General features: G+C 40.6%; 1 protein-coding gene across 6 annotated transcripts in view; it reads left to right on the top strand.

The window, feature by feature from the left end:
* Positions 1-22,658, top strand: part of LOC109892925 (double C2-like domain-containing protein beta) — a 303,986-nt gene that overhangs the window by 235,949 nt on the left and 45,379 nt on the right. For all 6 annotated transcript variants that reach the window (XM_031826820.1, XM_020485811.2, XM_031826817.1 and 3 more), the window contains 2 exons: positions 9,132-9,206; positions 17,778-17,887. In XM_031826820.1, coding sequence (XP_031682680.1) covers positions 9,132-9,206; positions 17,778-17,887 — 185 coding nt within the window. The remainder of the gene's footprint in view (positions 1-9,131; positions 9,207-17,777; positions 17,888-22,658) is intronic.

The following is a 22,658-nucleotide window of genomic DNA, read 5'->3' as shown; positions in this document are numbered from 1 at the left end:
AAGAACATGTTAGGATATCATCATGAGTCACATAACTAATTCCTCTATTTCTGTCTCTGAGCTGAAACCATAACAAGGCCCTAGTTCACCTTTTGCAGCTGCAATAAGGATAATAATTATTGGAATTAAGCGCAACACCAAATGTGCTTTTCTCCCTAGTTAGCCTCTGGTTTACAGGTCAGTTTTAATTGAATAACAGATCAATGTGAGAATGCTATATAAATGCATTATTTGTCGTGGAGACAAACTCCAATTTAAATACTGCCTTTGGTCTCACTGACACTACTGACAGCGTTCACGCATTTTCATTTGTCTTGTTAAAGTAGACCTTTAGTCAGGGCCCTATGAAATGCAATGGCATTAAAGGAGTAGTTCACTATTTTACGATATGATGTTTGTTCCTCACCCTAAAAGTAGTCTATGGGGCGGCAGCGTAGCCTAGTGGTTAGAGCGTCGGACTAGTAACCGGAAGGTTGCGAGTTCAATCCCCCGAGCTGACAAGGTACAAATCTGTCGTTCTGCCCCTGAACAGGCAGTTAACCCACTGTTCCCAGGCCGTCATTGAAAATAAGAATGTGTTCTTAACTGACTTGCCTGGTTAAATAAAGGTAAAATAAATTTTAAAAAAAGGAGAAACTGTAAACAGTCATTACTAACTTCAGCTAACTTTAGCCACCCCTAGCTAAACATCTATGGAATTGATGGGGGCATGTGAGCATATATTTTTGTTAAATGGCCGATTCACCTTTAAGTACCATAATACCAAATATGGAGTACGTTTTTTATAATTTTTTACACACTCGCATGCACCCATCGCTTCCATTTGATTTTTAGCTAGCAGTTAGCTAGCAGTGGCAGAAGTTAAGTTGAAGTTTGTAATGGCTGTTTAAAGAGAACTGAACAGGGATTACAGTTTCCCCTACTTTTGAGGGAGGAACCATCTAAAATGAAGTTGTAAAATAGTGAACTATTCCTTTAATGTTGCATTGCATCTTGTTTAACAAGCATGTATCAAACCTCTTCCGCAACAACCTTCTTCTTTTATCCACAATAAACCTTACCATGTTCCGTTTTCCACCAGATATATGCATAGAGTCTAAATAAGCCCTGTCCCAGAGGTTGAGCCAGGGCATTTCTCTGACGTTAAAGGAATACTTTGGGATTTTGGCAATGCAGACCTTTATCTGCTTCCCCAGAGTCCGATTAACTCGTGGATACCCATTTTATGTCTGCGTGCATTTTGAAGAAAGTTGCTAACTATCGCTAGGTTAATTGATAACTAGCGTTAGTGCAATGACTGGAAGTCTATGGATATCTGCTAGCACGCTAGAGTATCTGCTAGCATGATAGTAGATACCCACAGAAGTCCAGTTATTGTGCTAACGCTAGTTAGCATTGGCTCGCAGAATTACCACCCAACTTCCTTCTTACTGGACACAGTAAGGACACATCCTGTTTTTGTTTTCTGCACTTTTGCACACCAGTATCCCTTACTTGCACATCATCTGCTCATTTATTACTCCGGTGTTAATCTGCTAAATTATTCGCTCCTATGGCCTATTTATTGCCTAACTTCTCATGCCTTTTGCACACACAGTAGATAGACTTATTATTATTATTTTTCTACTGTGTTATTGACTTGTTTATTGTGTTACTGGCTTGTTTATTGTTTATTCCATGTGTAACTCTGTAGTTATCTGTGCCACACCGCTTTGCTTTATCTTGGCCAGGTCGCAGTTGTAAATGAGAACTTGTTCTCAACTAGCCTACCTGGTTAAGTAAAGGTGAGATAAAAAAATAAACAGAGACATACAAATGGTATCCACGAGTTCCTCCGACTCGTGGGGAGTAGATAAAGGGCCTCATTGCGAAAATCCCAAAGTATCCCTCTAACATTCATCTGTGAGGAATGAGAGGCATCCATCACATCTCCATCATGCCTGACTCTAATAATTCATCATTGCCTCTGGAAGCCACCACCTAAACACCTCCATCAATCTGAGGAGGACACAGGTGGAGGTAACTCCTCCCATGCCACAAGAGCTGCAAGATAAAGGTAGGCATACTTTGCAGAAGCTGCCTTTTGGCTTCTTTAAGAAATAGGTAACAGTGAACGTATTGGATGGTTCCTACATTTGAAATTTACCGAACTCGTATTTACTTTTACAAAAATGAAGTCCACACACACCACAGGCACGACACACGAATTCAGCATCGAGGGGAAATTGGTGCGGGGTGTGTGGATACACTGATGTACGGCGCCCATCTGCCTTTCATAACGGTAATTTCTCTTCTCCCTACCCCCTATCCCCCCATAATTGTGATCAACTGGCTCTTCACTGGTGGCTTAGGCAATCACCATGGAGGGAGATGTAGATAGATACTATGTCAGCCTCTTCAATCAACTGCCATTTCTGAATGCTTTTTTTGTGTGCTATAGGATGATATGAATAATATACATAGTAGGAAAGTCAAACCCATTTTCATGATTTCTGGAAGAGCATCAAAATACATAAAACACATCACATTTTTGTACTCATTCAGCAGTTGGTCAAAACTGTATTTTGAAGTGTCCTAATCAATATACAGAAACACTTTCTGATATATTGAAAACATGAACTTAAAATATACTACCTACTCATACAGTACATTTACCACAATAGTAGTCATATTACTTGGATTTTTTTAAATCAATGACCTTATAATCTGCATGTGCACCAAGAACCATGTTTTAACAAGTGGCAATTAATCACTCGTATTGATTCGGGGGAATCAGGTCGTATGCGCTGTTGTCACTAACACAACTAAAATATCACATGGAAACTATAAATATTGTTTAGAGGAGAAACTGCTGAAGACAACCTACATTTTGGATGGTTGAGTTTTGCTTCAAGTGGGCCGCCAACACGGAAAGTTAAACGCAACACTATTTTGTTAATCACTGGTATCGATATCAATCACTATTCAGAGGCTACACCGAATCTGACAATAATTGTTATATTACTCACTAGAAGAGAATTTGCAGTCAATTAAATTCTAGAATGTCAGATGGAAGTTTTGGGTGGCTGCCGAAATGGGGAAGGAAACAAATCAGTTTTGTTATTCAACTTAAATAATCACGACCCACCATAGGATATCAACAGTGACAGGGTTTGGCTGTTATTTGAGTTATAGTTGTACTCTCAAATCCATGCACTGGTGTGAAGCCAGCAACTTTTATACAGAGAGCTCCCCAAATTCTCCCTGCCATTTGAGTTTGAAAATTATAGTAGAATTCTAATCTGTTTAAAAATAAATGAACATTTCAATTTAGGCTGATGTGTATGTTACCCACTTACAAATTCTTGGCACAATCACATATATTTCTTAATAGTTTAACCATTTACAGTTTAAAAATGCTCTTATGCACAATTTAACCAGTCGCTCTAGAAAGAGCTCCCTTAGTAGCTGTGCAGTAGGCCGTTAATTCACCCTGCCTAAATAGAGTTGAAGTCGGAAGTTTACATACACTTAGGTTGGAGTCATTAAAACTCATTTTTTAACCACTCCACAAATTTCTTGTTAACAAACTATAGTTTTGGCAAGTCGGTTAGGACATCTACTTTGTGCATGACACAAGTAATTTTTTCAACAATTGTTTACAGACAGATTATTTCACTTATAATTCACTGTATCACAATTCCAGTGGGTCAGAAGTTTACATACACAAAGTTGACTGTGCCTTTAAACAGCTTGGAAAATTCCAGAAAATTATGTCATGGCTTTCGACGCTTCTGATAGTCTAATTGACATCATTTGAGTCAATTGGAGGTGTACCTGTGGATGTATTTCAAGGTCTACCTTCAAACTCAGTGCCTCTTTGCTTGACATCATGGGAAAATCAAAAGAAATCAACCAAGACCTCAGAAAAAAAGTGTAGACCTCCACAAGTCTGGTTCATCCTTGGGAGCAATTTCCAAACGCCTGAAGGTACCACGTTCATCTGTACACACAATAGTACGCAAGTATAAACACCATGGGACCACGTAGCCGTCATACCGCTCAGGAAGGAGACGCATTCTGTCTCCTACAGATGAATGTACTTTGGTGCGAAAAGTGCAAATCAATCCCAGAACAGCAAAGGACCCTGTGAAGATGCTGGAGGACACAGATACAAAAGTATCTATATCCACAGTAAAAAAAGTCCTATATCAACAAAACCTGAAAGGCCGCGCAGCAAGGAAGAAACCACTGCTCCAAAACCACCATAAAATAAGCCAGACTACGGTTTGCAACTGCACATGGGGACAAAGATCATACTTTTTGGAGAAATGTCCTCTGGTCTGATGAAACAAAAATAGAACTGTTTGGCCATAATGACCATCATTATGTTTGGAGGGAAAGGGGAGGCTTGCAAGCTGAAGACACCATCCCAACCGTGAAGCACGGGGGTAGCAGCATCATGTTGTGGGGGTGCTTTGCTGCAGGAGGGACTGGTGCACGTCACAAAATAGATGGCATCATGAGGTAGGAAAATCAGGTGGCTATATTGAAGCAACATCTCAAGACAACTGTCAGGAAGCTTGGTCGCAAATGGGTCTTCCAAAGGGACAATGACCCCAAGCATACTTCCAAAGTTGTGGCAAAATGGTTTAAGGACAACAAAGTCCAGGTATTGGAGTGGCCATCACAAAGCCCTGACCTCAATCCTATAGAAAATGTGTGGGCAGAACTGAAAAAGCGTGTGCGAACAAGGAGGCCTACAAACCTGACTCCATTACACCAGCTCTGTCAGGAGGAATGGGCCAGAATTCACCCAACTTATTGTGGGAAGCTTGTGGAAGGCTACCCGAAACATTTGACCCAAGTTAAACAATTTAAAGATGATGTTACCCAATACTAATTTAGTGTATGTAAACTTCTGACCCACTGGGAATGTGGTGAAAGAAATAAAAGCTGAAATAATTCATTCTCTCTACTATTATTCTGACATTTCACATTCTTAAAATAAAGTGGTGATCCTAACTGACCTAATACAGGGACTTTTTACTAGGATTAAACGTCAGGAATTGTGAAAACCTGAGTTTAAATGTATTTGGCCAAAGTGTATGTAAACTTCTGACTTCAACTGTATTGCCTTCTTATCTTTAGTATAAAGAGACATAGACAAAAACAAATGTTATATGAGTATATAAGTGTTTCAGCTTTGGTTGTAGTTTGTTATTCGATGATGGCCTCCGACAATTTTTTGAAATGTTAACGAGAGACATTCCATAGCTCAGCTCGGACCATCATACATGGTGGACATCGTACATATCTTCCATAGTGTCCAGTTGAACACTTAACCAGAAGTCCAGGTATTTCAGACCAGGGCCACTGTCTGGTCCTTCCATAGCGTGATGGAACCAGATTTATCTCATTTACATTCTGTTTCGGGCAGTCTGCTTGACAAGGCTAGTCCTTTTAGTAAAGAAGTGACTGGGCATAGGAGGTTGTAGCTGCATAGGGAGCTTTGGTCGAGTGTTACCTCAATGTGTATTTAATGCTTCCTCCCATACAGCGTAACAGTGCAGGACCACAGTATCAGTGCCTCAAAGCTCCCCAGTCTTCTATTTTCATCTATTGATCTATTGCTCCTCAGCAATGCAGCAGAGTTGAAGGAGCACATCTTGGCTCATCCCATCCAGATAGCTGTGTGCTTTACTTAGGGAAGAAGCCACTCACCCAACCCTCAATTTACTCAATACATCAGCCTCGGGCTTGCCTGTCAAAGGCAAAGTCAATATTTCATGTTTCCTGTAGACAGTTTTTTTCCAATCCTATTGGATTCAGCCCAAAGACTGGTCGTGGTATCTACATGAGACTGGTCGTGGTATCTACATGAGACTGGTCGTGGTATCTACATGAGACTGGTCGTGGTATCTACATGAGACTGGTCGTGGTATCTACATGAGACTGGTCGTGGTATCTACATGAGACTGGTCGTGGTATCTACATGAGACTGGTCGTGGTATCTACATGAGACTGGTCGTGGTATCTACATGAGACTGGTAGTGGTATCTACATGAGACTGGTAGTGGTATCTACAGCAGAACATAGCATAGAAGCATTTGGAGCAGTGGGGCCCAGAAGAGAACATGTTTGGGAGTCTTTTTAATAGTTGGGCACAGTTCCAAAACAGACCATATCAATTCACATCTGTGGAACGGCTCTGAAGCTGCTCGCACAACGGAGGAATGATGGCCCCGCTGCACAATCAAAGAAAACATTCATCTGTGTTCTACACAAACATCTGACTCAACCTGGTGCTTTGTAGAAGACATGAGACGCTGTTTGCTGTGAATGAAAGGAGGAGAGGCTCCAAGCTTAGAGAAGGGGTCCAGAGTACAGGCAGTAATGGAACTCCAGGCACAGCAAACGGCTGCTAAGAGCAGGCGACGTTGGAACACACAGAACCTCCTCCTCCTCTGTCCTACAATAAGTTTTCATAGATTTTGATGTGGAATTAGAATGTGGCATGAAGTGCGTTTGTGACACACATAAATATATAAAAGGTTTTGAGGATGACAAAAACAGAAATATGTACTTTTGCACTTCTTCACCCGACACTCGGTGGAGCAGAAAACTGTATATTACCATTTGTGTTGCTCTGTGTTGGGAGAGAGACGTAACACACACACACTCACAAGCACACACACACACTGTGTGAGGAACTTTCATCCAACACATGGCTGAGCAAATACGTTTGGGAGATAGGATAGCACTGACGCAGACACATGCACGCACCCACACACACACACACAGAGTTAAGCTTACCAGAAGGGGGGCACACAGTTAAACTTAACAGAAGGGGAGAGAGAAAACAAGTACAAGTGTGATTCAGCTGACAATGGGTGATTGCAAACTGGTTGGTATAGGGAGATCTATAAAGATTCGCTTGGCAAGGTAAGTTATGACTCACCAAAGAATTCATTGATTTGTGAAGCCGGTATCAGTAGTAGAAAAGCAACAACTGCCAAAGCCCGAGTCTATTTAAATCAATTCATCCACTCTTTTATGGATACTGTCTATCTCTGTTTGCCGTAGAGATTTCACTCCTTTGTCATCTCTTTTCAGTACATCCATATTCATTTGCAGACAGCCACATCGAATAACTTTGCTGCAGGTAGCACTGTATTTTTTTTTAAATTAAGGATCCCATTCTCTTCCTGGGGTCCAGCAACATTAAGGCAGTTATATGCAATTAAAATAAAACATGACATTACATTTCGTAACACTTTTCACAACACATTAAGTATGTTCCCTCAGGCCACTACTCTTGTACCACATATCTGCAATACAAAATCCATATGTACATGTGTCTAGATTGTCCTATACAGTTCATTCTAGTGTAAATAAATAAATAAATTAAAAGCCAGAACACCTCAGCTGATATGAGATTAATGTTGAACACCTCCATTGCATTTTCATGCTAAGTTTTCTCTCTGAAAGGTGAAACAAGATACATAGGAATCCATAGAGTCTGATGGCTATTCCCAAAACATATGTGCTAAAGTTCCCCTTGGCCCATTAGATATGACTCAACCTGAAGGACTGGAGGTGGTGTGCGCCTTACTTCCTCTGTTCTCATCAAAATGATCAATCCTAGCACACACCGCAGAGAGTGGGTTACCTTTTGAAATGATCATTCAATTTATGTCAACCTGGCTGATCCCATTTGATAAGAAAGCAAAGCCCCAGCATGTTCTAGACTGAAAAAGATGGTTGGGTATATACTCACCTTTTTGACTGCATGCATGGCAATGAGGCATGTTGCATTTGTTGTATCAATGGGAGCTAGAAGTCGTATCATATTCAGAGTAATCCTGTACAATGTGCTTTACAGCACATACAACCAATCTTTTTCGGTTTGTAGAGAAGGAAAGATAACTTACCTATGATATTGCAGCTCCGATGTGCATTTATTGACTGCTGATGAGCCAGACGTACCATTTATCTATAGGCTCATTTTCTTCCACAATTCCACAGCTACCAGTTGCCGTTTTAAAGTGACAGTTCACATGTATAAAGGGTTCTCAGTGTTTCTCAACACCATTAAATCAAGCTCTCGCCCTCTCTCTCTAGCCAGGGCTTTATTGATTGGACCTGCAGCACCATGACCATGCCTGTCTGCAATATCATGCCATAGGGCTGAGGAAATCAAGTGTTTGAAAATGTGACTTTTGTTTTTGACTCTGGTTTCATGAAAGCTACATCCAAGCAATGTATCAGCAATATCCCTATTTGTAGATTTGTCAATAATACTGTCACAAAATAAACAGTCATCTGTCAAGTTAAAGTAAATTGTTATGATTATGACGTTGTCTTTATATCTCCCTTTCTATTCTTCCTATCTGGATAAGTGTTTGGCAGATTTTTTTATCCTCTGATTCATGGAAGGAGATGATCCCATGTATTGTGATTTATCTGCGTCCTTTTACGAATGGGGAAAGCTGACGATAGGCATAGAACATCAATCATCTTAACAGAAAAGAGGTGTCGGATGAGGAGCTCATTTATGGCGGATAAGCACATTCTGACAGACAAAGTCATTTTGAGAGGATGATCCCAGTCTGAGCGGAATTATCCTTGTGCTGTTTTCCATACTATAGAAATAGTCCCCAAATTAATTCCTTAGGTACTATTATCTACACCTCTCGTTGTCAGGTTGCAGAGTTGCTGTAGGCTACTTTGTGTGTTTGTTAATTACTTGATTTACTCACAAGTAGAGTTCAGTTTCTGTCAACGCATTTTGAAATGTTTTTGTTTATGGAAAAGCATTCAAGTTATTTTGCCAGCCGTGGAACAGGTCTCACCTCTAGCCTTTCTAATTAGCTGACATGGCTATTGTTATTCTGAGGAGGTTATGCACATGTCAGAAACAAAAGTCTTTGACTTAAATTGGATGTCAGGCATCCAACATCGGCCTTGTATGTCTGACGTGTTTTAACACGTTTTTTTGTTTGTTTCTGTGTTGGCTGGTGGATGTGTAGTTTTCATTTTAGTGTAGTCACATTTGGAAATATTATCATGAAGGTCTATGTTGTGATGCGCTGTCATACTACCTTGTGAACGGCCTCTCTTTCGACACCATCTGTCTGTGTCTCCCACAGGGGCTCAAACCCATGGACCACAACGGGCTCTCGGATCCGTATGTCAAACTGCACCTACTGCCTGGGGCCAGTAAGGTACGTACCTGTCTTATTATACCGCAATCAATCACATTTCTTTGTAAAGTCCTTTTTACATCAGCCGATGCGGATGTAGAAGCACGGTGGCTAGAAAAACGTCCCTAGAAAGGAAGGAACCTAGGAAGAAACCTAGAGAGGAACCAGGCTCTGAGGGGTGGCTAGTCCTCTTCTGTCTGTGCAGGTTGGAGATTATAACAGAACATGGCCAAGATGTTCAAACGTTCAAAGATGACCAGCAGGGTCAAATAATACTCATCACAGTGGTTGTAGAGGGTGCAACAGGTCAGCACCTCAGGAATAAATGTCAGTTTGCTTTTCATAGCCGATCGTTCAGAGTTAGAGACAGTAGGTGCGGTAGAGAGAGAGTCAAAATCATGTTATACTCATGTTTAAGGGACACTATGGGAGTTTAGGTGTTCCTGTTGACCTCAAATGTTGTGGGATGGCGGCAGGTAGCATGGTGTTTAAGAGCATTGGGTCAGTAACCGAAAGGTTACAGGTTTGAATCCCCGAGCCGACTAGGTGAAGAACTCTGTCTATGTCCCCTTGAGCAAGGCACTGAAGCCTAATTGCTCCTGGGTCACCGTCAATAATGTCTGAACCATGGCTCTCTACCCACTTTCCAATGGTGTCTCAGGGGATTTCGATATGGGACAAATGTAAGCACCTCACCAATTATTATGGTTCATACACAACTATTATAAAAGTAGGGCGATTCCAGTGTTATGGACGTTACATTTGCATGCAAATCACAACTTTAATGTCTCACAGAATGGACCAAAAAATATAAATACAACTTTTGATGTGTGTGTCTATAGTACACCTTGTGGTAAGTGTATTTCCCCCAAAAAAGCTGACTTCTAAATAGTTGCATGCTGAAGAAATAAAGCAAATAAGATGTATTATGGATGTTACATTGAATGGACAAGTGTTTTGGAGGAGCATAATATGATCAAAAGTCTGAGTTTTTAAGTTTTAGGTCAAAACATGGATAGCCATTTTGAAGGAAAGGCTTTGCTGAACACAAACAATACTTTTGAAAAGATTTGCATTATTACTTTACAGGGGGATTAATACCATCCTTTATGAATGTTTAGTCTGAAATACACATTCAAATCTTAAAGATTTATTGATCTGAAACTATTGTAACACATTTGTTGTCATTTTGTTTTTAAAATGTCAGCAGAAGGCATAGTGCCTTGGGATTATAAAATTACAGGTAGCCTGCAGCAGACCACCCTGCATACCACTGCTGGCTTGCCTCTGCAGCTGATGGGATGGGAGACCAGATGCTGCTGGAAGTGGTGTTGGAGGTCCATTGGGGGCAGTCTTCCCCCTGGTCTAAGGAGATCCCAATGCTCTGGGGCAGTGAAGGGGACATTGCCCTGTGTAGGGTGCCGTCTTTCAGATGGGACGTTAAAATGGGTGTCCTGAGTGTCTGTGGTCACTAAAGATTCCATGGCACTTATTATAAGAGTAAGAATATGGGTGTTAACCCCAGTGTCCTGGCTAAACTCTCAATCAGGCCATCACACCATCATGGCCACATTCTCAGCTTCCAATTGGCTCATTCAGATATGATACATCTGTTGTGGATTTCATGGATATCATAACGCTGAACAAAGATGCTCAAGAGCAACGGTATTACACATGGTCTTTTGTTGAGATAAGTCCATGTCCAAGCCCGTCTGTGTTGTCGTTCCAGTGATATGACACGGTTCAAAATGAATGGGAAAGATAAGCACCATATCATTTCCAGATTTCCAGTACTTTTATATTTTCCGTTCACTCGAGGCGCATTTGTGATATGGACATTAGGTTACTTTTGAAAACATCTGATAAACTTTGATTTTGGTGTAATGTCCCTTTAATAATCTAAATACAGTTATGCATTAATGCATATGCTGTCATATCAGATAGTGTCTGTTAGTGTCATGTCTGATTATTGGAAATTATCATGCCCCGTTATAGAAGCTATGGATATATAGTTAACTGCCAAAATAAAGGAAACACCAACATAAAATGTTTTAATAGGGTGTTGGGCCACCACGAGCCGCCAGAACAGCTTCAATGCGCCTTGGCATAGATTCTACAAGTGTCTGGAGGGATGCAAAACCATTCTTCCAAGATTAATTATTTAATTTGGTGTTTTATTGACGGTGGTGGAAAACTTAGTCTCAGGCGCTTTTAATAAATTACCATCTCCCAACCACGAAGGACTGTCTAGTCGAATTGTAATTCTTGTGCCACCTTGGTCTCCGTGGGCTAGCCTTCTCTTGTGCCAACAATCCACTTAGCAGCTGCCAATAAGGGTTTTCTAAATTAGTCAGGCTGTCCCCAACTGTTCGGACACCTTGACCTCCGAGTGGACTTTCCATCAGACTATTATTAGGTAATTGATTGGGCTTGAACGTCAAGCATATGGGCGCTGTTTCATTTGGGGGCCTGAAATTACACCACAAACATGGCAGCTGTGACTAGCCGCAGATGTTCCTCACTACTTGTTAAAGGCGGACATCAAGTGGTCCAGACAGAGAGATGTGCCGCCAGAGAATTTCCCCCAGAATTAACATTTGCTTGTGTCCGAGTTTGGTCTAGCGGTAAAATGCAGCTAACTCCGGACTGTGCATGCCTGTTGAGAAAACTGGGTTGATCATTTAAATCCCTGCGTTGACCTCCTCAGCTCACAAGGTCTGCACACCTCATCAGTCTCCCCCTTACTTAATAACTATATCCGTCCCAATAAAAGGATTACATTACATACAGAGTGGAATTCACTTCCCTTTTTTATCAAAACTTAAACTTTGCCTCAGCAGTGGTGTCCAACTCTGGTCCCAGAGACCGCTAGATAGACACGGTGCTCTGTTTATTTGTCTGGGGTTTCAGATATGAATCAGCTGCTGATTGAGAGGAAACCAAATCAGCATGCACTTTGTTCTCCAGAACATTAATATGCGACGACTCAGCACCAAATAATCATGCCAGTTAACCGATTAAATGCAACAGACATTGTTCTTCACTGTCCATTACTCACTACCACACACAATATCAGCTTGCTGTTTTGTTCAACTCAACACTGTTCCCTAGCAGAATGTGTGGGCTCATGAAATCCACCACAGAGCAATGTGCTTCTCCAATCAATAAAGTGGAGGGAAGTGTCGCATAGTAATGAAACTCTGTGGTAGGATTTGTTCCAGAACTTTCTATAAAGAGCACAATACAGTGAAAAAAGCTATATAGCATCTTCCTGACAGGTCAACATATGAGCATTGTCATTTTTTTTAAGTGTTTACCCATTGAGATTTATTGAAATTTTGTTCAATTACATATATGGTTTTGGGTGTTTGCCTTAAGCACTTATGCATTCATGCATTGCCTTTTAAACGTGTTTAAGGTGCTGTTACAGTATGGTATGTTGTGCACATTTTTATATAAGCATTTTGAGTATTGATACAAATGTACTACATGTATGTGACAGCTGTTTGTACGTGCATGTCAGATAAAAGGTTAGGGATGAAAGGGAAAGAGGCATACAGAACTCTCTATTTTAATTAAATATCCACCCTCACTCTTATCACAAATGATTCGTGACCAGAGGCTGATGCTGCAGACATAGATATAGAACACAGAGATACTTCCCCTTGACAAGAGATGTCATGGCTTATGTATAGCCATTGAATGTGTGATTCATCACTGTGGAATTCTATTCGTACTGTTCCATCCTCCATCGACCCCAGTCAGCGGCCACACAATGGCACTACTTTTCAGATTGTAGTGATAATCAAAGCCATGTATACTAAATATGTATGTATGTGCTTGTCTTACCTACCTTAGTTGAATGCACTGATTGTAAGTTGCTGGCGATAACTAGCTAATACGATCAGCATACATATATTTTTTATTTTTTATTTTACCTTTATTTAACTAGGCAAGTCAGTTAAGAACAAATTCTTATTTTCAATGACGGCCTAGGAACAGTAGGTTAACTGCCTGTTCAGGGGCAGAACGACAGATTTGTACCTTGTCAGCTCGGGGGTTTGAACTTGCAACCTTCCGGTTACTAGTCCAACGCTCTAACCACTAGGCTACCCTGCCGCCCCCACTTTGATTGCTATTGGTATATTTGTTTCATTTGATGAATAGTCAAGGCACTGGTAGGCCGACAGGTTGATATATTGCTGGCTATTGTTCATGATTAAATGTGTCTCACATCATATGGTGATCAGTTATCTCCACAGGCTTTATTTTTCATCTGACACTAAGGAAGTGCAAGTGTCAAACACACCTTAGTTTGCAATTTCGTCATGTAAATACGGGCATACTGGCATTCTCCCACCCTAACGCCAGGTTTGGCTATTTACCTGTCTAACATCAGCTCACTTGCTCTGAGGTGGGTAGGGTGGCAGTATTTGAGGTGTTCTTAAAAACAAGCGCAAAAGGGACAATTTCATTATTAAGACCCATAAAAAAGCAGGTCTCAATGGTAACTCAGTTGAAAACGGCATGGATTTTGAGAGGGTACGTGCGGCCTATCTAGCCATGACACACAGTGCCCATGCATGGAACGAGAGATGTGCCTTTTGTGCTGGTGAATCTTGTTTAGAAACATAAAAAATTAGATTTTTTTTCCCATCATGTCATTTAATTTGACTCTCAACCAAGCATAGCCTCCCCTTAATTAAGGCTGGTTTAGCAGCATCGTATTGGTGGGTCTTTTTATCCTGGCCATTAGCCAAGTAAGTAGCCTATGAATAAAGGGTTTACTGAGATTACTTTGAGATATTTTGGATGTTTTTAGCCCTCCATGCCTTTTCATTATTCACAATTCACACACCTGCATACTTCATTTTGCTTGTTCAAGTAGGCTATCCATCCCCATTTTCAAAGAGCGCCCCTCATCCGATTACCAAAGACACGCTACTCCAAAATATTCAGTCCTCCTATGATGCCATATCAACTGCAGAGATATATATTTTTCATCTGCCTCGCACAAAGGCAACAATACAATTGACAGGATGTTTATAATGGTATGTGTACCCAGTGCCATGAAACGAGAGAAGTGATTTATGATATCATGCATCTAAGCCCATCCTACAATATTTAGAAATATTGTTGTTGTTTTAAACGGATTGCTTGTTTTCCATTTCATATGATTAAAAACCAAGCGCTCCATCGGCTACCCTTTCCCTAGGCCTAGGCTACTATAATGAAGTCTGGTTTAACAGCAATGCGTTTCTTATCCTGGCCTTGCAAAATAGCCTATCCATAAAAGGCGTTTAAATGGTCTATTCGTCGGAGTGCCTTGAATTGAAAATATACTGCATATCTTAAAACACACACACAAATGCTTGTTCAAGTATCCACACTCTAAAACCTAAGAGTGCATCCCTCCAAAGAGCGCCTCTCATCTGGTTGCCAAAGACGTGCTCCTCCAAACGTATTTAAATTATTCAGTCCAACAATGCAGTATCAACGTTAGGCTATATTTTGGATATCAATACTTTATTTTTTTTTACTGTTGCTATTACTCGTTATTGTGGCCTATACTATTTAATAAATGGTAGTCTCAACCCACAATCTACCAGGAGGAGAATATTCCTTGCCCCCAACTGAATTGGACTTGATGACAACAGAAAGACCGTCAGTAACCTACAGAACTTGATGACAAATACCGTATTAATCCATGAAACGAGTTGATTGGCCAGTGAGTGGTCAAGCCCTTGTTGGTCAATTTCTTAAACAAATGATCAGGTCTATATAATTATCAAACACATATTAGTAATAGAATGGAAACACAGACTCTTTGTTTTAAGTATTCAAATTATCCTTTAGTAATACAATTGTAGGCAGAAGTTGGTACAGAGTACAGTATATGAAAGCTCTCCCCAGGTTCTGCAAAATGTCTGAGACATCCTGTAACTCATGTAGCCTCTCCCAATCCTCCTGGCGTGAGTTTCCCTGGCAACATCATTTTAATAAATCTAACCTCCCCCTGACAGCAGCAATTAAAGCTCAGAAGTGGGTTTGACCGAAACTTGACCTTTCATCACAAGTATAGGGTCATAACAAGGTGAACGTGTCCAAGCATCTTCTGACAGGTGGCTGTTTTCATCAGGTCTGCGGCAGCCTTGTGTTCTCAGAAAACCAGTTGTATTCTCAGAACCTCATATAGCCAGGTGGGGCCCAGACAGGAGGAGTATGTATGAATGTAGGCGGTTTCCACCTTCTGATAATGTCTGAAGGGCACAACACTCAAAACAGGTGTTAATACACACACAGAGGTCTATTAGAAGAGGAGAGCTTACAGTTTATCATAACACAATTTAATGAACCCTTTTAAAGGTATGAGGCCTTGATTTAACCCTCATCACACCTACAACTTGTTTACTCACCAAACCCAGCCCTTTCGCACCACTGTAAGCTATTACCCTCATAATTTGGGCTATGAAAATAGCTACAATATTTCTGCCACCATCCAGAACTATAGCACTATTTACCATTTGCATTAGGTTTGTTAAAATAGAGTCCAACATGTCAGCCTCTAACGAACGAGGCACAGCCTCCGTGATAGGCGAATACAACAGGGGATCTTATTGTTCAAACTTTTTTTAATCAAACCCACTGGAATTAATAATTGCTTACTTACAGTGCCTTCAGAAAGTATTCATACCCTTTGACTTATTCCACATTTTGGTGTGTTATAGCCTGAATTCAAAATGGATTCAATTGTTAAATTCTCACCGTCTATTTTTTTTCTCACACAATACTCAGTGAATACATGTTTTTATAAATTGTTGCTAATTAATTGACAGTGAAATACAGAAATATCTCTTTTGCTTACAACACGTAAGCCCTCAGTCAATATTTTGTAAAGGCACCTTTCGAGGCAATTATAAGGCTAAGAGTTTTGCATACCTGGATTGTACAATGTTTGCCCATTTATTATTTTTTTAATTTTCAAGTTAAAAAAAAAAGTGTTTTATTTATTTCACCTTTATTTAACCAGGTAAGCTAGTTGAGAACAGGTTCGACAACTATTGTTGATCATTGATAGACAGCCATGTTCAAGTCTTGCCATAGATTTTCAAGCCAATTTAAGTCAAAGCTGTATTTAAGTCGCTCAGGAACATCCAATCTCGTCTTGGTAAGCGTCTTGGTAAGCAATTCCAGTGTAGATTTGGCCTTGTCCTTTAGGTTATTGTCCTGCTGAAAGCTGCATTAGTCTCCCAGTGTCTGTTGGAAAGCAGACTGAACTAGATGTTCCTCTAGGATTTGTTTATCGCTGTATTTTGTTTATTTGTATTCTAAAAAAACTCACTAGTTCTTTCCGATCACAAGCATACCCATAACATGATGCAGCCACCATCATACTTGAAAATATGAAGAGTGGTACTCAATGATGTGTTGTTGGATTTGCCCCAAACATGCACATTTTGTTCTGTATACAAAGAGTTATTTTCTTTGCAGTATTACTTAAGTGCCTTTTTTTGCAAACAGGATGGATGATTTGGGATATTTTTTTTCTGTATAGGCTTCCTTCTTTTCACTGTAATTTAGGTTAGTATTGTGTAGGAACTACAATGTTGTTTTTCCATAGTCTGTTTTCTCATATCAAAACCATTAAACTCTGTAATTGCCTCAAGATGAAATCCCTGAGCAGTTTCCTTCCTCTCCGGCAACTGAGTTAGGAGGACGCCTGTATCTTTGTAGTGACTTGGTGTATTGATACACCATCCAAAACCTAGTTAGTAATCACCATGCTCAAAGGGATTTTCAGTGTCAGCTTTTTAATTTTTAAATATCTACCAATTGGTGCCATTTGTGAGGCATTGAAAATCCTCCCTAGTCTTTATGGTTGAATCTGTGCTTGAAATTCCCTATTTGATTAAGAAACCTTACAAATAATTGTATTTGTGGGCTACAGAGATGGGATAGTCATTCAAAAATCATGTTAACCACTATTACTGAACACAGAATATGCAACTTCTTTCTGAAGGCACTCTATTAAGCTCCCAGCATTCGTTGATATGCCTATTGTTTAGTTTAATTGCAATCTGGCATTTGTATTCTAGGTCTTAGAAATGCACAGTTTTGTCCTTATGTGTCGCTACTGTTGGATTCTGGTGTTGACAAAATCACCCGAGAATCGAGAACGTGTTCTCTGGTGATTTCGTCACCAGCGTGCACAGGGATGTTGTTCACACCTCTAGGTTAACCTGAAAAGAGACTGATATAGATTAGTTGAGACGGGAATCATTTCAATCTCCAGATTACATCTGAATTACAGATTAGAGCCTGATGGGGAGATTGTTGAGGAGCAGACATAGTTGGAAGGGTGGGACTTGGGAATTTAACCATCTCTGTAGTCCTATGTTATGTGTTAGAGCCCGGAGCTCTGCACAGAAGACACGAGGTCTGTAAACTGATAACGACTACTGTTGTGCCCTATGTGTCATGGTCAGCCTATGATGGAGTGGAGGGCAAAGGGCAATACCTAATCCCAATCTTTATTTCGATCTCTTTCCTGCTTGCTCTCTATCTCTGTCTCTGTCTCTCTCTCGCTGTCAGGCCAATAAACTTCGCACCAAGACCCTGCGCAACACCCTCAACCCTGTCTGGAGTGAGACCCTGACCTACTACGGCATCACCGATGAGGATATGGTCCGCAAAACACTCAGGTAACCTTCTCCCTCCTTCACCTAATTTGAAAAAGAGCGACACCAACTGGAGGTGGTCTCGAAAGAGGAGTGTGTAATGGCATTACAGGCTATTGACTTTGTAATAGCAATGCTAATAGTGCTATGCTAGCAGTGGTACACAGTAGTAGTACACAGTGCAATGGCAGGCTAATAGAAGTATTGCAACATGGACTAGCAGTTATAGCAGTAAGGAATTAGAAGGGCTATAGTCCAAGTCTGTATTAGATAGAACGTTGAGGCCCTGCCTGCCTTTGGGGAATACACCCTGTGGTTACCTAGGTTAACCCGTTGGCTCACAGCAACAACAACAAAAAAAATCAATTTTCTTGTCTGTCTGTTTTAGTAAATTACAAAACTACAGTTAAGAAAAGTATAACATGTCTAAAGATTACTTTTCAACATTGCTTACTCCCGAGCGTTCTCACTACACAAAAAATGTGACATTGTAGGGCATCCCTCATGCCCCTTTTCATGTGAGTGAGTGCTAGCTATCTACTGACCGGAACATTATGCTAGTGAAGTCCAATGACACAAACAAACTAACTATTCAGCTACAAGTAGTGAGTGGAGTTACAAATGAACTATAATAAACAAGTTCTTACCTGTGATGAAATGTTTTCCACACACATAGTTACATGTAGCCTACTTGGACACCATTTATGCGTGTTAGCACTCACCAATGGCATTGATTGCATAGGGAAGACCGGGGCTAAATGTAACAAGGCTCAGGTGTAAACAGGTCGGCCTATACAGCCTATTTACTGTATTTTATTGACCTTTATTTAACTAGGCAAGTAAGTTAAGAACAAATTCTTATTTTCAATGACGGCTTAGGAACGAACAGTGGGTTAACTGCCTGTTCAGGGGCAGAACTACAGATTTGTACCTTGTCAGCTCGGGGCAACCTTCAGGTTACTAGTCCAACGCTCTAACCACTAGGCTACCCTGCCGCCCCATGATCATTGGTTGGCTGAGTGCCAGTGGAATGTTTTTTGGGGGGGACATTCAACTCATGTTTCTAACGAGCAATAAAAACTAGCCTAATATTTAGACTTTAGAGTTGAAGCCAGTCACTGATGTGGTAAACTACTCAATGTTATTGGATGAATCCCGGAACATATTCCCGTCTGTGCTAGCGAAACAGTCGTGTAGCTTAGCATCCTACTTCCTGTTTGAGTTTTTGCCTGTGAGGAGAAGGCAGCAGGATAGAGTTATGGTCTGATTTACCAAAGGAAAGGCGATGGAGGGCCTTGTATGCGTTTCTGTGTGTGGAGTAAAAGTGATCTAGAGTTTTGTCACCTCTAGTTGCACAGGTGACATGCTGGTAAAATTGAGGTAAAACAGATTTCCAATTCCCTGCATAAAAATCACCGGCCATGAGAAACTCCGCCTCTGGATGTGAAGCCGGTTGGATGTTCTGCCAAATTCTCTAAAATTACATTGGAGGCGGCTTATGGTCGAGAAATTAACATTAAATTCTCTGGCAACAGATCTGTTGGAAATTCCAGTCAGCAGGCCAATTGCACGCTCTCTCAAAACTAGAGACATCTGTGGCATTATGTTGTGTGACAAAACTGCACATTTTAGAGTGGTCTTTTATTTTCCCCGGCACAAGGTGCACCTGTGTAATTATCATGCTCTGTAATCTCCTACCCCAGGTAGACTTCTGTTTGGCTGACCAGGTCAGGTGACCTGGTCAGCAGGGGGTTCCAGAAGCAGAGGTGTGAAATGTTAGGGGGCAGAGTGGCTGAAAACAATTGAGAGCCCATCCCCCAGCGCCTCTGCTCTCTGCAGAGTAATAAAGTCAGAGTTGAGAGCCTGGGTGACTAGAGTTAGAGGGTTTTGTACATAACGCCTAACCCCTAGCCTGCTTACCTTGGCATTCAATCAAATTGTTGCGAGTCATTTCAGGGATGCAAGCTGATTAATTGAATCCGATTTAGATTGACACCAAGGCCAAGATCGTGAAGAGGTCACCGTTATCTAAGCCTATAAACAAAAGGAATCAGAAAAGTCCAATATTCCAGGCCTTAAAGTAACTTTCCGGTGTTTACAGATTTCTATGAAATATGACTTAGAATGACTTACAATATTAATTCAATTGTTTTCCTTTCAAAAAATTGTATTTAAGTATGTTAAAAAGCAGCTTCTGTGTTGGAATAGTGTGGATGTTTACTGGTCATTAAAAATATTAATGCAAGTAGACTGCTGATTGGCCTGCTCATCCTCCTCTAGGCCACTGATTGGCCAGCTCATCCACCTCAGGAGTATGACATCAAGTCTGTAAGGAAATGGCAAGCATTTTTTAAACAGTCTGTTTGAGATGCAAGTTTGAAGTTGGGCTTTTTAGGTGATATTTCTCCAATTTATGCTTTGGCCACAAATACAGGTATAGGATGAGTCAACAACATTATTTGGGTATGAGTTAACAGAATACGAACTTTTAAAAGAGAGATTTTCACAGGACATTTACTAGGTGTAAGCCCTTAGATCACAGTATCTACTAAGCTAACATATGGAATTGTTTTAAGATGGTCATACAATGGATAATTTATACATTTGATTTTGAATTTTAGGACCCTTGTAGGTAAAAATATATATATATATTTGATGAAATATTGAATTGAGCCTTTTCTGCTATAGCCCATAGCAACACACCAAATAACACATTTTTACATAGCAAAGCAGACAGCCAAAAAATGTATTATAAGGATCAGTGTCAGTGTCTTATATCTGGAGAATTTTTTTTTTTTACCCATGTTTGGACATTTTACTTGTGGCACGTTTTATCCCGTATGCACGTTGTTATATTTTTACAGCCCGGTACCGGGTTACCTTCAGACGACTCCTCTGTGTGCTTCATAAAGATAAAACAACTGACACCTTTGTATTCGTGAGAGTCTCCCCTTTCAATAGTGGCGACTTATTCATTTTTAGCTCAAACGGTTCGGTCTGGACAGATGGTTTTGTGAGAAGCCCTCCTCGAAATTAGGACATCCACGGCAGAGCGTTCAAACGACAGCCTTAAGGCTTGTGGATACCGTAGACCAAAACAAACAAAGCTGTCGTGTTCGTGAGTCATCTTTCGATGGTGGTGATTTCGTGACGGATCCTCTCATGTAGAAAAACACAGCTTTCACAAGAACCATGTTATGGACTAGGCTTTATATCCCCCCCCCCCCTTTTTTTTTTACTGTGTAATTGACTTGTTAATTGTTTACTCCATGTGTAACTCTGTGTTGTCTGTTCACACTGCTATGCTTTATCTTGGCCAGGTCGCAGTTGCAAATGAGAACTTGTTCTCAACTAGCCTACCTGGTTAAATAAAGGTGAAATAAAAAAATAAATAAAAAAATATCGGTGGAAAAAGGGTATTGAGCTGCAGTCACTGCAAGAAACGGTACATATCTAGCATAAACACACAGAGAGCTATTCTATATTCAAAATGCCATCTCCATGTGACGTGTGGGCGTGTCAATCAACTTTAGGATTTTTAAAATCTGTTTTACCCACTCATGCAGTCTCCTTTTAATCTGCATCTAATAGTGTCATGGGTGGGATCGCAAGCATAATGATGTCTAGAGTCAATGACAAAGAGACACTTGTTCCTCAACAGAGTGCGGATCTTCCTTCCTTCTCTGCATCTCAGTCGCATTGTTTATCCTGTTAATGGGGCTTTCATTGTGTTGCTGAGCGCTCTGCAATATCGTAAAGTTTAGGATTTGTTACCCGTGACTTTCCAAGCATTGCCTATAAAAAAACATTTGTGCAATGGCGTAGTGTTTCCAATTCCAGGATCTAGTTCTTTTGGTGTGGCCTGACTACTCCCTTTTGTGTGTCTGTGGATTTAATGAGTTAGTACTGTTGCCTTCAGTGTATTATTGGTTTAGTGGGCACCACAATGACCCAGAGGAGTTAATTATGTAAGAGATAATCAACAAGGGGCTGTAAGAATTAACTTCAGTCATTGAATTATACTGTGCATTATAACAAAATAATGCACCCTTTAAGCCATCAGAAACTAGTATTCAACAATGCCATGGTATAACTATCAATAATGACAATTTCCTTTTTTTTACGGAGGTGTTTTCAAGCCTCCTTTGTTTGAGCTGTGTTAACATATGTACTCTACTCTTGTACCAGGTCTGTATGTGCTTTACCTAACTTCTCTCTTCTCACTATCATTTTTCAAGACATGCTCCAGAACTTTTGCGACTAGTAAGTATTTTTCAAACCTCTCACTTTGGGCTGGATGTGTCAATGTGTAGTTTATAAATGCATATTTACTGTAATACCTCAATTAGCCATGAAATCCCTAGTTTGAAAGCAACTTTTTACTGGAAGCTGTGCTACGCCATTTTCCCTACATTTTCCCTCATGTGGGCCAGCCCCCTAGAAATTTGAGTTCAAGCCAATGAGCTTCAGCCCTTGGCCATTTAAGTGACAGCTAGCAAGATGCACACACAGTAGAGCGAGAGAGAGAGCAGTGACATAGCACACAAAAACTACACATCTCATTCCAAAATCATAAACATTAATATGGAGTTGGTCCCCCCTTTGCTGCTACAACAGCCTCCTCTCTTCTGAGAAGGCTTTCCACTAGATGTTGGAACTATGCTTTGGGAACTTGCTTCCATTCAGCCACAAGAGCATTATGAGGTCGGGCACGGATGTTGAGCGATTAGGCCTGGCTCGCAGCCGGTGTTCCAATTCATTCCAAAGGGGTTTGATTGGGCAGAGGTGAGGGATA

Source organism: Oncorhynchus kisutch, linkage group LG6 (assembly GCF_002021735.2).
Source record: "Oncorhynchus kisutch isolate 150728-3 linkage group LG6, Okis_V2, whole genome shotgun sequence".
NCBI lineage: Eukaryota > Metazoa > Chordata > Actinopteri > Salmoniformes > Salmonidae > Oncorhynchus > Oncorhynchus kisutch.
The sequence above is the reverse complement of the archived record's forward strand: the minus strand, read 5'-3'. Positions and strand labels throughout refer to the sequence as shown.